Consider the following 16,591-nt stretch of genomic DNA (forward strand, 5'->3'; position numbering starts at 1 on the left):
TCAGCAGCCTCTATCACACTAAAACGGTGTGTGGAGTCGCTGTAAAGACTATATACAAATAAGTGGAATTAGTTATGATATAATACGTCTTTTATTTCATTTTTGGACACTCTCTGTTAGCTGGAGAAAGCTGAAATCAAACCAGCCGTTGACAAACCGGTATCCTGGCCGGTGACGTTACATTCCTGACATTCTACGTTGACGTGACGCCGCGCTGCTGCGGTGTAGCCCCGCCCCTCGCGCCGTCAACAACTGGATCCCAGCTATTTGTATTTTCACTGCTAGCCTGCTAACGATGATTCATAGCGCCCGTAAAAAAACGAGTTAGCCATTCTGGATGGATGTTTATTCATTTCTGTTTGCCTGAAGCACCCTCCATCGACAGCTCGTGCCGATGTGCAGTCAGTGCGCGCGGAAGGACCGAGCAGAGCGGAGAGATCGCCGTGCACACCGTCCGTTAGCCGCCTGTGAGACCAGCTAACACTGCTAGCACCGTAATACAGAGCTCGTTAGCTGGCTGGCTGACAGCTGGTGCGGTTAGCTACGTGCCTTCAACAGTAGCGTAGCTGAGATTTACTCCCCGGAACAATGAATTGTCTCTGACATTGGTGAGTGTTATTAACATGTTATGACGTATTAATATTAATTTATTACGTGTCATTTGCTTTGAGTCGTCTCAGCGTTGCTTTGCGAGCTAGCTGCCTGGCTAACCGTCGGCTTGTTTGTAGCAGCAGCTGCACAGAGCCACGCCTGGGCCATTTAAATTTACGTTAGCGGCTGTTAACATGGCATTTTACTTAACAGCGTTTTTAAGGGCTGGAAATAACTCCACAGTTTTGGTTTACAGAGAGGACTGAGGCCCAGTTGGTTGTCACATTGGAGTAACCAGAGCCCAGAACTAGCAACGGTGGGTCCTGGTTGACTTTACGGTGGTGCCATTGAAGATAAGGGGGTGAGCCGTCAGTCAACTTGCCCATGCACCCCTGGTTTTGACCTGCTACAGCTGCCAATATGATGCCGGTGAGTGCACACAATCCCTGCCCTCTTGCCATAAAAATGTATTTGACAATATGTTACTCATAATAATTGGACAGCTCATGTTTGCACAAATCAAACCTGTTTGCTCTCTACAAGTGTAGTTTCATCTGTTAATCTTGCTCTGTGGCATTTGGGAATCTGATTCATAAAATGTTGGTTATGTGGTTCCCCAGGCTTAAAATATAAAAGTAGCAGATTAACATGAATACCACAGCTTGACTCAGACATCAAATGTACACAACATTTTTGCCTTTCCCACTGCCGCTAAGCTTTTCTGTGAGTGACATCACATCCTAGAAAGGAAAAGCTTAACTTTATCTGCTGTGATTTAATCTGTTGTACATTATCAGCCTGATGTCATTGCTGCAGGACTTACATTTGTCATGTTGATGCTGACAGTGACATTAGGAAGGGGAAGTGTAAACATGAACAGGGCTTGTCATAACTTGATAGATAGGGATTGTCATGTATGTGAAGTCTATTTGCTTTTCGCATAAGGAATCGAGTGTGTTTCCCTGTAGATACATGCAGTAATAAACAAGTAGAATTACACTCCTTTAATTCAGTATAGGACAGGAAAACCTCACACCCTCTTCTCTCTCTTTGATAATAGTGAATTGGTGCGTGGAAGGAATGCTTCGGATTACTCAAAAATGACACAATAAAAGTAGTTCATAGTATTTGTGCATGTAGTCTAAGAAGTACTAAGTCCAGCACTATCAGTGGCATTAAATACTTATGGAAGAAATGGGTTTTATCCCACGTTAAAGTAAGAAAAAGAGGCTTATTCTTCTTACCCGAAGTGGACTTTGACATTGGATTACTCCAAGATTACACAGAAGAAATAATTCACGTTATATGTGCATACAGTCTAAGAAGTATTAAGTCCAAAAATATTAGGCTCATGCATGCTCAAGTTTCACCCTCTAGTCTCTCTATAATAATAAGGAATTAGTGCTGAATAGGGTTGAAATAAAACGATTGTGATATTTAAACGAGTAGGTGCAGTAGGCTTTGTTAAATCACTGTTTTCATTCTGTTGTTTTCCTCAGTGTTGTTGCTCAAGATGCTCTGTGTTGCAAAGAAAAGAATACCTGAATGGCAACACTATATGAGTCGTGCTTTGTTGGGACCTCTTTGTTATCCTTCATGCTGAGAATGCAGTGATGGATTGTGGGAAATGTGATTGCAGCCCTTTGGGCCTTCAGGGAAGGGAACATGAACTCAGATGCAGGATAAGTTTACAGTAAGGTGGTGTCAACGTAAATGGAGGTGATTCAGTCTTGGCTTGTTATCAGTCTGAATGATGGTGCATTGGTTGGAAATACAGTACCACAGTTATGTTTTGTCTATCGACAACTTCAGGGAGTTTTCAGGAGTACAAGGTAACAGAGAAGTTACTCCACGTTCGCTGCAGCCGTCGAGCTCTCAGGATTGACTGCGATGGTAGCCTCTGTAGACGTTTGTACCCTGTGGCACCAACAGGCTATCAGAGTCAAAGAGCCAGTGGAGCAGAGAGGCAGCCCTGCACTTGGGTCTCGCGTGACTCCGGCAGCCAATGAGACCTTGGCAGATCTAGGTCTGTGTGGCTGCGTCGACTAATGCTCTGTTGTTAAGGGGAACTTTTGAGCTGAGTAGATTGTCAAGTGGCATTAATCTCACACAGTGGAGCTGGGCCGAGCATGACTTACAGGAAATGTAAACATTGCATCTTGTTGTCGCTTTGACCATTTCTGGAGGTACACTGGTTTTAAAATGACATCAGCTAAGCCATATATCATACAGCACCCTTCATTGAACAGTACATTTCTATACGTTAATATAGACTGTTACTGTTGTACCTTTTACCTCAAACTCACTGTGACCAGATGAAACAGCGAGTTATTGATTTATTTAACAACTACCACCTGTTTAAAACCACTAGATCTCTTCTCTTATTGGTTGGAGGAGCATACATTATTAATTTAACTCTCTCCCTCTCATGCACATTAGTCAGCTCTCACTCACAGGGACACATCCTCTTGGAGCAGCAGGTTAAATCTTGTAGGGACCTGATATGTTCACATACCTCTGTCCACATTTATATTTCCACTTCAACAAGCAAGTACATTTCCTGATAAAAATATGAATCATCAAAGGAGTTTGTGCTTGATAGCTACTAGATGTGTAAGCTCTACTAGAAGTTTGCAATGCAGCCAAATAACAGAACATGTTCTTAGACAAGCCTTTTCAAAGATTGGATCTGAAACATTGTGTGTGCATGAAATGTGTGTTCAAGTGTCCAGCAAAAGGGAATATGATTACATTTGGTGTCCGGTGCATCTTATGCGTATATGATACATAAACAGCCTTGTTGTTCCACATATTTAGCCCTGTTAAGATAACTATTCTTGGTGGATGATATATTGTCCCAGACATAATTGCAGTAAACTGTATTATTGTTATTTTGTGGCCTTTTTATACCACTAGTATCATGATAATATAATAGCAAAATAATGCAGTTGCACTGTTTGATAGTTCAGTGAACGTTTAATTTTCAAAAATAGTCAGATGTGTAAAAAAACATTAACATATCCCAAATAAATAAATCATAAATAAACCTTTGCTGGTCGACATACAGGCTCGTTAATGTTAATGGACTTTCCTCTGTCATTTAGCTTAAGCTCACAACGTTCCCACACCAGAGCGGTGGAATTATGCTTTGGAACTGAGTCCATTTGGACTTATTCTTCCAAACTTGCTGGTCAGTTGCCGTAGGGAAAACTGCTATAAGCCTCGACATTATCTTCATTTCACCTGGCCCACTGCTGCTGTGTATGTGTGGGACACAGCAGCAGATTGACAGAAGCAGCGTGACCAGAAATGACAGCAGAACATATCTCAGCATAGTTTTTTTCCTTCAAATTCTGCATAGGCACTGTGGAAAAATGCTTAGCTGTGCGCCCAAGTCTTATACTGGTGTGGAAAAAAATATCCTGGCACCATGTTGACTAAAACGTTGGTGACATTCTAATGTAAACAACACAAGGCATATCATACGACATGTGGAGATGACCTTGATAGTTTTTGCTGACCTCGATAAGTAAATACGGTAATTATCAAGAGCTTGCAGTCATTACCTCATCTTTCCTCCATATAGTTCAGTGCCTTTTTATTTCAATGTTGGTTTTTTTGCATATTTTGCTGCATGAAATGTCTAGATAACACTTCTTTATATGAGTCAAGAATGTCAAAGGTGACCGCCTTGTGTCTTAGTGAATAGCTGTCTTAGATTTAGCTATGATTAAGCTGTTTGTGTCTGACCAGATACTGATGCAAATTCAGGACTAGTACTGATCATACTGTGTTTGTTTACCTAGTTGCTCCACACATTTAGGCTCATGTTGGGTTAGAATTCCCTTACTGTACAGTGTATTTTTTTGTCATAATGTCAGCAAATAAGTTTTGGATTTGAATTTGTCCTTCTTGTACTGCAATAAGGCTTGGGCAATATATATTTTTCGTACTTAAATACCTTTCTGGCATTTCATTTTGACAGAGGTATAAGGTATATGACAGTATTTGAGTAGGTAAAAAAAAAGTAAAAGCTGAACTGCTGGTGATAGAAGTCATTGTAGCATGTATGACATTGTCAAGGGTTGGGCAATATCCGAAAATTTTCCTCTTGGCCACCATTAGCCTATCAACCACTGTCATTCTGCAAGCTCTCGTAGCTTTTTTTAGTCTAATAGACTCACAAAATATCAAGAAAAGAAATAGACTTGTACCTGTTTAACTTATTAAACAGAAAAATACAGCCATATTCTTTCTGAATTCAAGTTTCGCTCTTTGACTAACTAGCTTAATGTTAAGTGCCTTTGTAGGAGCAGAATATGCATGAATTATTTTTTTGTATGGTGTATATGTTGTATTGGCTATCAGTCTCACGGGGTAATTAGCGGTCATCACTATATATGGTAGGAACCATTCTCTGTCTGGTCAGGTGTTTCACTTGGAAGTAAAAACTGTTTATGACTCCTGCAGCTTGTTGCATGTGGATGTTTTTGAGTATTGTTGGTATCGTTTGAGTCAGCGCGTCAATTAAGTCATCCCGGTGCAGCATCTCAGTGGCTTAAAGCGTTGGTTTAGCCTCTACTGCATTCAGCCTTGACAGAAACAAAATAAAACTCACCAAAACCATCTTTCCATTGTTCCAACAATCATCAACTGAATTGGTTGAAGTAAACTGAGTTAGATGTGAAAATATGCTGCTTCTACTGCTGTTTTTTCCCCACTGTCTCTCTCTGCCGCACCTTGCCGCCTTTAGTAGTCCTGTAACGTCATCCCCACTTGCCAGTTTCACAGTCTGTCAGCATGTTCTGTACACTGCAGCACCTTAATACAGCATCTCCGTATCGGTTTAATAGAAAGAGGAGCATCTGGGTTTTTTTTGATGGTATTGAGAAACCATACTGTCAGGATTTACCCCTGGTATACCGTAATGCCATGACACAGTCCAAGCCTAATGGCAGTGTCTTAAATGGTGGCTTTTGTGGAAGTTTTCAGCCAAGTTTGTGCTTTCAGGAAGCAATTTTCTGCTCGAGCTTTCTTCTTCATTGTGGCTACCTCTTTGTGAGTAATTGAGTGACAGGATTTGTGAGAGGAAAGGACTGTTGAATCATCCTGCTGCAGATCAGGCCAGCCAGTGAAGCATCCCTCTTTCCCCTCACAGGAGTTAAATGATAAATGCCACAGTATCCAGATGATGCCCACTGTAGCATTAGGCATCAGGCAAGATGGATACTCTATGTTTCTCTACATGCACAGCCCCTCATAGACTATCATGATGCATGATACATGATGGCGCCCTGACCCTTTGCCAGTCACAGCTGTAGCCAAAGTATTCTCATCAGCAGGGAGTCTGTGGCGTTGCAGCCACTGGCACAACCCAGGGATGATTTTCCAATAGAAAGACTTGTCGGCACCCTCCTCCACCACCCTGTGACTCCCTCTCTCTCTCCCTTACTGTTTGTTTCTCTCTGGCTCTCTCTCGCGCCCCCCTCCCTCCCTGAATTACACATACAGCAAGTGTTTTTTCCTCCCAAGTCTCCTCTGCAGCACTTCTCAAATGCACGCCCCGCTGTCGGTTTCAGAGGTCTGCTCGGGATGGCATAACAATTAAGTCTCATGCCTGCAAGAGAGGCAGTGCTATGATGAAGAGGTTTGTGACTCTAGTGTTACGCGGCCTTGTTAGCCTCTCCAAGGAAAACCCCATCTGGGCAAAGGAGCACCACCGGCCACCAAAGAAGGAGATCAGGAGGAAGCGGAGGGCGGTCAAAAGAGCCAAGACCATGGGCAGACGCAACTTAGTGAGGGCGGTTGGTATTTCTCCGATGGTCAGTCGGTTGGACCGCTGGGGTTTCTGTTTGCTATGCTGTCACTCTTTGAATGTATATTCACATAATTTCTGTTAATGTGGAGGTATATGCAGCATTGGATTTTGTGAACAGTTTAAATTAGGCCCAAATTTGCTCCTTAGTTGTGTCGTTTGATTGGTTAAGAGTGTGTCCTAATTAATTGAAGGTTTCTTTTGACATGCACTGAAGGATATTCAGCATGTAGGTCATATCAAAAATACTGTTCTGATAGTTGGACAGCAGATTATGATCGACTGTTTCATGTTATCACGGCAGTATTTCATTAAATTTTCTTTGCTGTTTTATTTCTTACATTCACCACTACTGTAAATGTAAATAAGGATGCACCAGACTTAATTCAAATAATGGCATCAGTCTTATCTGTATTCAAATTGATGTTGTTGCTGGCCTCACTGGGCTGTTTGTGTTCACTGTTTTGTCTCCTGTACTATGCTGTGTCTTATTATGCAGCTGGTAGCCCTCCAATATCCCTTGGGGGATTAGCAAAGTAATTATCTATCAGTAAAATGTAGACATAACTAGTCTCCAGCTTACTTAAAACACTTTCCTTTCAGTTTCTCCCCCATTTCTTTTTTTTAATCTTAATGTTCTTGCAGATCAAGTCCCAAAAATGACATCCATTACTACCCTGTCAGGAATAATAACACTGTAGGAAGCAACATGAAATCATAGATGGATCGACAGTGTTGCCTAAGAATAATTGCCACAGCTCCGGGACCTTTCCATCATACATAGTTTCTGAATTTGCCAAAACAAGAGCTTTTAGGCTCATAATCATGCTGACTGAAGTCGCAGAGGCACAAGTGATTTCAGTTTGGCTGCTGCAGAAAATGTCAATGAATCACACAGCTGCATTATTACAAAGGGTGAGTCACTTTGTCTCAGAGAAACTCCCAGAGTAATAATCTATAGGTGGTTCAGCGGCTAAACTTAGATATTGTATGACATGCGCTGACAATTACTGTAGCGCTATGTTTGTACCCTGAGGCCTCACATACATCAGTGATACTGAATCGCATGTTGCAGCGGAGCACCGACTAAATGATGCATATGTAAAATAAATTGCAGGGACAGTTCACTCCAGAAATCAAAAATACATATTCTTCCTCTTACCTGTTTGTTGTGTTGCCGAGTTTTGGAGATATCAGCCATAAAGATGTCGGCCTTCTCATGGAGGAGAGGCTCATGCTCGTAACAGTGCAAGATGTAAACATCAATGACATTGTCCTCTGCAGAGCTGCAACGTTAGCTAGCTCAGTGGTGCTAGGTGAGCTAGCAGTAGATAGCTAGCTCAGTGGTGCTAGGTGAGCTAGCAGTAGATGCACGCTTCCTTCTGCGTTGTTTGACAGTAATTCTGGATTCGGAGTTACTGCTAGTTCACCTAGCACCACTGAGCTAGCTAACGGCTGTTTACATCACACTGTCACGAGCACATGCCTCTCGTCCTTGAGTAGATGCACTCTTCCTTCTGCGCAGTGATATAGTTGCCAGGTGTAGTTCAGTGTAAAGAAAATATTTCCAACATGAAACTGCTCACAACAAGGTCTGTGGATTATCTTGAGTAACCGGGTCAGGATTTCTTTAGAGACATTGTGGAGTTCTTCAAATGTATTTCTTTGGCACTTTGAACACAACAAGCTGAGTGACATCTGGTTCCATTATATTGTAAAGAAGGTAGACAACGCTACAGCCGATACCTCCAACACATGGCAACTCACACCAAAAGAAAAATACGTATTTTATTTTGTTCTGAACTGACCCTTTAAATATTTTTCACATAATAAACAAAGTAATTGGTCTGATGTAGTCCTAGTTTGAGGTTTTTGGTGCGTTGATTTGGTTTGACGTTGTGAGCAATATGTTATCAAAGTGTTGCTGGTCTTGAGTCTAGACGAAACAGCAATGAAAGAGGTAATTTGGCAGCTGGACGAGAGGACACTTAAACATCTAAAATTAAATTCTGTTCGCTCTTATTGTTATGGTTCCATTGGTTAAGCTACTGTGTTTCAATGGTGGCACGTGTGCCTGAGGTTGCTGACCCTTGATCTAGACGACAAGAGTAGGATAACAGAGCCCCTGGTGGTGTGAGTAACGTTTCTTTTTAAGTCTTGAGTATTTGGTTTCCTTGGCTCAAATCCTTAGATTCAACAGGTAAAACTTGTAAAAAAAAAAAAAAACAATCTGTGAAAGGTGAGCAGGTTTAAAGCAAACTGCTGATACTAAGGAATCCGGAGTTCCCTTTTCTTCTCTGTTTACTGAGAACTCGCTGAACTTGCATCTGAATTGCACGAAGGCCACGATAAACTCTGTCTTTTCAAACACAGCCAGCATTTTTTTTTTATTTAATTTTGAATATCCCTCCAAACTCTTGGCTTTGTTGTAGGTATAGTCTCCATTTTGGCTCGCTGCACTTTATCTTGTGATCTCTTCACAGTCCTGTTTCTCTGTAGTGACACAAAAAGTGAGGGCCTGTCACATGAAACAGGAAGGCACACCTCAGCCCCCCTGAGTGCTTTGTGCCACGGAAAACAATGAAAATCTGACAGGAGGGAAAACACATCATGTAGATGTGCTGTAACAGTGGATATAGAGGAGTTCATATCAATCCATTTGCCTTGTTGTCATCTCCCAAAAACAGATTAAAAGAGCAAAGAAGTCAAAGTTAATGTGATCTGGTCTAACTGAGCAGATGGGAAACATTATCATATTAATTAAACTGAATATTTGTCAACATAATGAGTTTGATGGCGTAACTGTCTCTCTTCAGTGTGTATGGGGCACTTGAGACGACATCATATCCACTGCTCCTCTCATCCTGTATTTTGGCTTTACTCAACCGAGACGTCTCATCATCCAAATAGTTGTTTACTCAGAAAATGAGTTGTCAAATTGTGAAAATTAATTTCCCCCATTTTACATCTTAAATTCAAAGTGGATCAGTGTTTTTTTTAATGCCCTACAGAAGTATTTAACCCAGTGAGTCGATACTTTGCAACCACTGAATCTTCTTAGATATGTTTTTATCAGCTTGGACCATCTGGATGTGGGGATTTTTTTTTGCCTTCTTCCAGCTTTCCTCCTTTAGGGGTAACATTGGACATGCATTGGAAATCATTTGTGTGTGTGTGTGTGTGTGTGTGTGTGTGTGTTAGTTTGAGATTTAAGGGTCTGTCTGCTGATTACTGTAAAAGGAAAAGCTTATTACATCCAATATGCTTCAATGTTGTCAAACAGTGAAACATGAAAAAGTCCAAGGGGTTTGTATTACCATAAATAGTCTATGTTCCAGATGGATAAAGTGCACATAGAGCAAATATGCAAGTTTGCTGATGGCGGAAAATTACATGATATAAATTACATGTTAATTCCATTATAAAGTCCTTAAAATGCTAAAACAATGGCCATTGCAACTTACCTGTCCCAAATTGCTGTCATTAATAAGATTTCTACACTGTATTTGTCAGCTAAAGATGTTCTAGAAAGAGGTTTAATACTGTATGAACCACCAACTCGGCCTGGAGTTTATTTTACAGAAAATTGCAATCTAAATCACAATACAAATATTGGTATAATATATATCATAAGTAGATATTTACCCCAATCATTCAGCCCTAGCAGTGTGTTGATTTTCTATCAATCAGCTGGTTGATTAATCAGTTCTTGCATTCCAGCTGAAGGCACAAACCATGCAGGCAAAGCCATATGGATTGGTCCAAAGGTCATATATATAAACTGCAGCTACAATTTTTCTCAGCCTACTAGTCGGCTGAGATGTTTGAGCAGGGAGTGTTGTACAGCCTGATAGCTGTAGGTAAAAAGGAGCCCTCTGAACCCTCTCAGGTGATTCCGTGAAGATGGTGCATTTAGGATGAAGTTCATTTAAAGGGAAACTTTGCCAATTTTTTTGTATCGGCTCTGTGTCATCGCAGTGTGTGCAGATGAACAGTGTTTGGCTTCCCCCTATGCCATGAGAACTTGGGGCTCCCTGCCCACCTGTTGGCAAAAGTTGGCCACACGTGTCATGACGCGAGGAGAAGCCATACACTGTTCATCTGCACACACTGCGATGATATAGAGCTGTTTGTAACCTGGCTTTTGTCTTGTCCTGCCTTCTGACTCTATGCTATTACATTGATCCACTTAGTAGCTCACATTTAGGAGGATGTATTAAGGATTGAATTGAGGATAGAGCTGCAGTTTCCTGAGACATCCATTGACTCAGAATGTCAGTAAAGTAATTTGTTGAAAACTTAAAAAGAAGTGTGTGATCTCTGCTCTACTGAACGATTGTTGAACCTACGGTATTGCTACTCGCAGCTTTTTTAAAGAACTGCTCATCCAAGAACTTCACATTTGGCCCATAATGGGAATCGAGATCCGGTTCCAGTTGAGAACTGTTTCCAAATTGTTCAAAACCATCAGAATCACATGTTTCTGAGCTTATCAGTTCCTTTTATCAATGCTTGCATGTAATTCTGACAGTTGAACTAGAACTTTGCAACAAAAAGGAGTCATAGCGGAGAGAAAGAAACTGTTGAGTGAATGACGTGAGGCTTTGTTCCACAAAGAAAGATGACAACAGTGCTGTTTTAATGTCTGTAAAAGGATGATTTCAAGTAAGGGTGGAAACACCAGTAATATGCTGAAACATCTTTCTACACAACATGGCGAGGGGTGCCATGTATTTGACACTCTATGCATGACTACCACTGGTTCCCAACCGAGCAGCACGTCCATTACTAAGGGTAAATATCCTATTATAATAACATTAACGTCACGCAGACAGACTTAGCAGGGTTTTTTTCTAGCAAACCTAAATGAAAATGAACTCTGTACAAACATTCACTCATATCATACATTTTAGATGATGACAGACAGACTGAGTCACATGCATGCCTTTGTTCTACTCTGTTTCTACAGTGTGTTCACACTCAAAGGTAATAAAGCAGTTGTGTTGACGCTTAAAACATGTTCTTTTTCTCCACAAAGAAAATTAATCAGAAAATTTAAAGAAAATTAATCAGGAATCAATAAGGGAATCCATTAAGAATTGGACCAATAAGCAATATGAATAATGGCAATCGTATTGATAAAATCTATCCGTCCCCATCACCACACTCAACACTGCGCCACCTTGGGTTCCATGCCATACACCTGCCATGACATAGTTGTGTCCCCTAGCAACCTAGCAATGCAAGAGTGTATGATTTGCTTACAGCCTCGTATTTGTGTGCTGTAAAGTAACATCTCTGGTCTCTCTTTCTTCATCTGTTGTTGAATTGAATGTAGCGAGCGTACGCTGTACCCAGCATGCCCTTCGGCAGTGTAACAGTTAATAAGGGTCGTTTTTCAATACACTACACAGTGTGTACTTAACAAACTACTACTGAGCATGAGTATATCTCAAGAGCTTGTGGTTGCCCGATTGCCCAGGGGGAATCAAAATGCCAAGTCTGGCTAGGAAATCTAGCAGCTCACAAGAATTGAACACATCGTTTTTTTATGCAGCTGATGATGGAAGTAGCTAAGGAGTGAGCCATATGGCTTCCTTATCATCTCTGTTAAGGGTTGCTCACGTGCAGTACAGATTGGGCACTCGTGAGAAAATGCTGAGGTGCAAGTGAGCATTTTAATTATCCTGGAAACAGGAGTTTAGTTGGCTGGCATGAGAGGATATGGGCAGAACTCCAACTTTGTATTGTGTAGTTTGTGACAAATATGAGAGCAAGGTGGATAAAACTGGGTTGTTTTCATAAAGCACATCGAGCTGTTATTTGATAACCACTAATAAACAAAACTATTGGTAGGGGCAAGTAAAATTGACTATGGGCAAGTAGATTTCTGACCTATTTGTCCAAAAGTCAAAAAAAAAAAAGTGTGTGAAAGTATGAGGTCAGTCGGAAGAACGATGGTTGAGTAAACTGAGGGACAAACAGACAAACAGAGACTCCTTCCATTTTAGGTCGATGAGCATACACACAGAAGCATGTGGGGGCTTGTATTGCTGTCTTAACTCCCAGGCTGAGTGTATATTGAATGCTATGACAGGCTCTAATCATAGTAAACACAAGTGTGGCAGGCACAGGCATGAGTCCACCAGCAGCTCAAACTAACAGTCTGTGCTGGTGGATGGCAAAATGTCGCCTCAGCAGGCTGAGCTAAGAGTGGTTTAAGCTTCATCCTTAAAACATAACATCTGACAAATACATGTTTTCTATTTATTGTACATCTCTGGATATTTGAATACAGAACACATTTCATGTCATACTATTTGTAAGTTAATTTCTGCCAGTCTGATGTGCTGCTGTGTTTTATGTTCCTCTTTCATGATTTTTACGTTTTTATTCCTCTTTCAGATGATATTGACGGTGTACCTCAGCGATGGGGAACAGGCCGTGACTGAGGTGCCCATCACCCCTGAGACGACGTGCCGCGATGTCGTCGAGTTCTGCAAAGAGCCCGGCGAGACCGGCTGCCACCTGGCTGAGGTCTGGAGAGGCAACGGTAAGAGCTGGTTGTGGTTGTGCTGCTTGTTAGTGTGAGAGTTCAGAGCGGTGAGCGCTTCTTTTTCTTGTGGGCTGCAGTACTCGGTGTTCTGCATTGTTAAAGTGGGTGTCATCAGTATTGCACGAGTCTGAAACTCCATTATCACTGAGCTTGACACTTCACTTAAATGTGCAAGAATTTAATTATATAAAGCAGGAGCCTTTAGCCCTCCTCATTAATGTAAAAACAAGTGCTTCATTAAAGAAAGCTCAGGTGCCAAGCAGGGTTATGCATGAATACCTGAGCGGAGGGAAATAGTTGAGAAGCCACAAAGCAAAAGTTTCACACCTGCAAAGGAAAGAAAAACATGTTATTAACAAAAATACCTCACGCTTCAACAACATACTTAAAGTGTACATCTGTAGGTCAGAAAAGGGCTACGTGTTGGTACAGTCCACAGCACTGTCACAACGGATTCCACTCGGTCCACACGGTTTGCTCCCATCACCACAGTCGTGCTGACACACCCGGTGTTATCAGCGTTTTTTGCTGAGGGGCCACTCCCCTGCTGAAAACAGCGTCCCAGCCGAGGGCTTTATTAACCCACGTTATGCAATCATGTTCGGCTGGTGCCCGACAATGTGGCCGTCTGCCCCTTTGTCTCTGTCTCTCGTCTCTCTTTGCCCTCAGAGCAGCGTTCTCTTGAAATATGAAAAAGTTTTAGCACGCATAGTTGTCCTTCAAGCCCAGTTTTTACAGCAGTATATCACTTGTTTTAATAACGAAAACCTTAATACTGCCAAGACACAATTTAGTGATAATTTTTAATCACTGTAGTTGTCAGAATTTTAACACCAAACACGCACATCCTCCACTCCTAATGCAAGATTGCATTGGCATGCAGTGCGACACCTGGATTGTGGGATAGTTCAGTACACACTGCAATAATACAGTACATGATCAGTCGTACAGCATCTCTGTAAATGTGTCGCATCAGATGTTTCCATTATATGGCTTATTATCTAGTCTCCTTGGAAAACTTAAAGCAGTGTTAAACGTCCAGGTAACTGAGAAATGCAGCTGTTTTATTCGAGCTGGTTTGAACATCATCTTGTGTTTTTTTTCCGTATCTGCTATGTGAATCTGTTTAAACTGTAACTGGTGTGCTGTCTTGGCCAGGTCTCCCTCGTAAAACAGATTTCTTTCTCAGGGGACTTCCTGGTTAAATAAAGATTAATAAAAAATGAAATAAATGAGATAAATATGTTTAACTAATCGTAACTTTTCTGTCTCTGTAGAGCGAGCGATCCCCTTCGAACACATGATGTATGAACATCTGCAGAAATGGGGGCCTCGGAAACAAGAAGTCAAGTTCTTCCTCCGGCATGAAGATTCACCAACTGAGAGCAGCGATCAAGGTGTGTATTGTCGCCGTCTCCTCTGTCTGGAGGTGTCTCTGCTCTGTGTAGTCGCTACCTGGAGGGTGGAGGGTGGAGCAGAGGGTTGTCGGGGAATTCCTGACACCTGTTCTGGCTGGCTGCTCAGCTATGTACACTGGTGTTTCTCTTTCCTGAAGTTTAATTGATGCTTGATGTGGTATGCCAGAGGAATAAATCATTGCCCCAGTTTTACACACACACAAAGAGACACTGCATTGACATGAATTGTTTTGCATTTAAGTTTGGGTGGAGTAGAGCCACGTATAAAATGCACCCAGGCTTAAAATTGCTCAGTGAAACCAGCTCTGCCCACGATCAGAGACTCGCTGAGACACATTAATGCCAATGCTGGAATTTAATTGAAGTCAGTGCACATTTGTAGACAGCACACACACAGTTAACAGGTGGCAGAGAAACTTATTCTGATGTGATCCTGAGCTGATCCATAGTCGATGTGAATTTGGCAAAAAGGTGTATTTTTGTACCATCGAGCTATGCGGTGATTTTTAGATGAATAACAGAAGTGGCCAGTTTTGTATCACTTCCCGTGAAGCTTTAGATCATTCACTCTCATCTTCCCATCAAGCCTGCCTTATAAAAAAGTTTGAGTTAGGTGGCTTTAGTCAGCAGTGCCTGTCCCAGTTCTTAAATGCCTCTGTCATGAGCAATCATGTCAGTGAATTTTCAAACTATCCCTGACAATGGTTGTTGCCTCCGAATCAAGTGTGTGTGCGTGCGTGCGCGCTCGTCTGTGCGCGCCTGTGTGTCTCTGCCCTGCCTGTGTTTGTGACAACGACTGTTTCTTTTTGCAGGGAGTCAGCAGTCTCAGGATCAGACGAGTCGCAGAAGTGGAAACACTGGAGAGAAGCACAATGAGAACGGGGTGAGACTTAATTAGCATTATCTAAATGATGTTAATTTAGAAATGGACTTTTACAGCACAAACCACGTCCATAGGCCGTTATGAAATCCCTCAGTTATATGTAGAAGAAACCCGACTGAGAGGGCAGTTATACTGTGAGACAAAGAACACATTATACATAATTAGATTATTAACATATAATTGACTGAGAAGTTGTTTAAATTTCTCTCTTTTTGGAGTCTTTTTTTGTGAGGGTTTGAGATACTAGCATTCATTATTTTAGAGGGTCATTGCGCTGTTAAGTTTGTTAAGTTTAACTTAATTCACTGGGCCGACTGTTGGCAACATTTAAGGTGGAATGTTAACTTGTAATGTTCCTCAATGTATGAGTTGACGACATGAATCCATCAGCACCCCTTAAATGTCACTGTGACAACTCTGACCATTACTTTAGTTTTTATATGACACACACTTTAAGTAATGAGTGGATCTTCAAGTGTTTATATATATTAATTTTGGCCGCGTTATGTGAACTGCACATATTCCAATCCTCACTCAGAGAAAAGAAAAGAGGAGCGTTGTTCCTGTGGGCTCCGGCAACACTAAACCCCTGAGCTTGTCTTAGAAGGACTAAATGCACAAACCTGCTATTTTTAAATATCCCATGGAGAGAGACTGTCACTGCAGCCTGTTTTATTTTGTCCTGAAAATGTTGGCATGCAGCCTCGTTCTGTGGACGATAAACGGCGTGCAGAGCTGGGACAGAATCTGCTATATCTGAGACCAACCTGCTAGTCACAGGTCATGACCGATCAAGCTGGAAATCAGTCGATACTGGTCACTAGCCGATCAGTTGGTACATTCTCTAGTGTTATTGTAACAGCTGATTAGTGCTGCACATTGTATTCTTCACGCATCATAGAAACGAGGAGGTCTAGCTAGCATTAGCTGTCTCTCTTTCACGGGTTCAGTTGTGGTGACGCCAAAAACGTCAGACCGCCAGAACTCACAGCAATGGTTTCTTCTGTCCCCACTTCATATGTTATGCAAAGTTGAAAAAAATGCTTCATAAACAGAGTGGTAGGTTCTCTCTTAAGTGAAAAGTAGGTGTTAGCAAGGGTCATCATTCTCCCAGTGAGTTCAGCTGATTTAATTTATTTACACCTGCAAGACTGGCTCAGATTCAGGACGCTGTCAGGTTGTACATTAACGGTGTGGCAGCACAGTGTGACATAACTCCAGTCAGTATGAGGCAGAAGTATCAGTATCTGTGGATATGTTATTCTGATATTAAGCCGGTGTTTGTGAGTAACATCACAGACCTCTGTGTTACAGAACTGCTCCATTTC

The 16,591-nt window shown here is 41.7% G+C and overlaps 2 protein-coding genes across 6 annotated transcripts in view; one reads left to right on the plus strand and one right to left on the minus strand.

Annotated features, from left to right (window-relative positions):
• The window catches only part of LOC126398464 (trans-L-3-hydroxyproline dehydratase), a 263,012-nt gene that overhangs the window by 128,531 nt on the left and 117,890 nt on the right, over positions 1-16,591 (minus strand). The window lies entirely within an intron of this gene.
• The window catches only part of ppp1r13bb (protein phosphatase 1, regulatory subunit 13Bb), a 35,913-nt gene continuing 19,558 nt past the window's right edge, over positions 237-16,591 (plus strand). For all 5 annotated transcript variants that reach the window (XM_050057791.1, XM_050057787.1, XM_050057789.1 and 2 more), the window contains exons 1-5: positions 237-608; positions 848-1,020; positions 12,812-12,959; positions 14,240-14,359; positions 15,193-15,263. In XM_050057791.1, the coding sequence (XP_049913748.1) occupies positions 1,012-1,020; positions 12,812-12,959; positions 14,240-14,359; positions 15,193-15,263 (348 nt within the window). In that variant the 5' untranslated portion in view covers positions 237-608; positions 848-1,011. The remainder of the gene's footprint in view (positions 609-847; positions 1,021-12,811; positions 12,960-14,239; positions 14,360-15,192; positions 15,264-16,591) is intronic.

This window comes from Epinephelus moara, chromosome 12 (genome assembly GCF_006386435.1).
Source record: "Epinephelus moara isolate mb chromosome 12, YSFRI_EMoa_1.0, whole genome shotgun sequence".
Classification (NCBI taxonomy): domain Eukaryota; kingdom Metazoa; phylum Chordata; class Actinopteri; order Perciformes; family Serranidae; genus Epinephelus; species Epinephelus moara.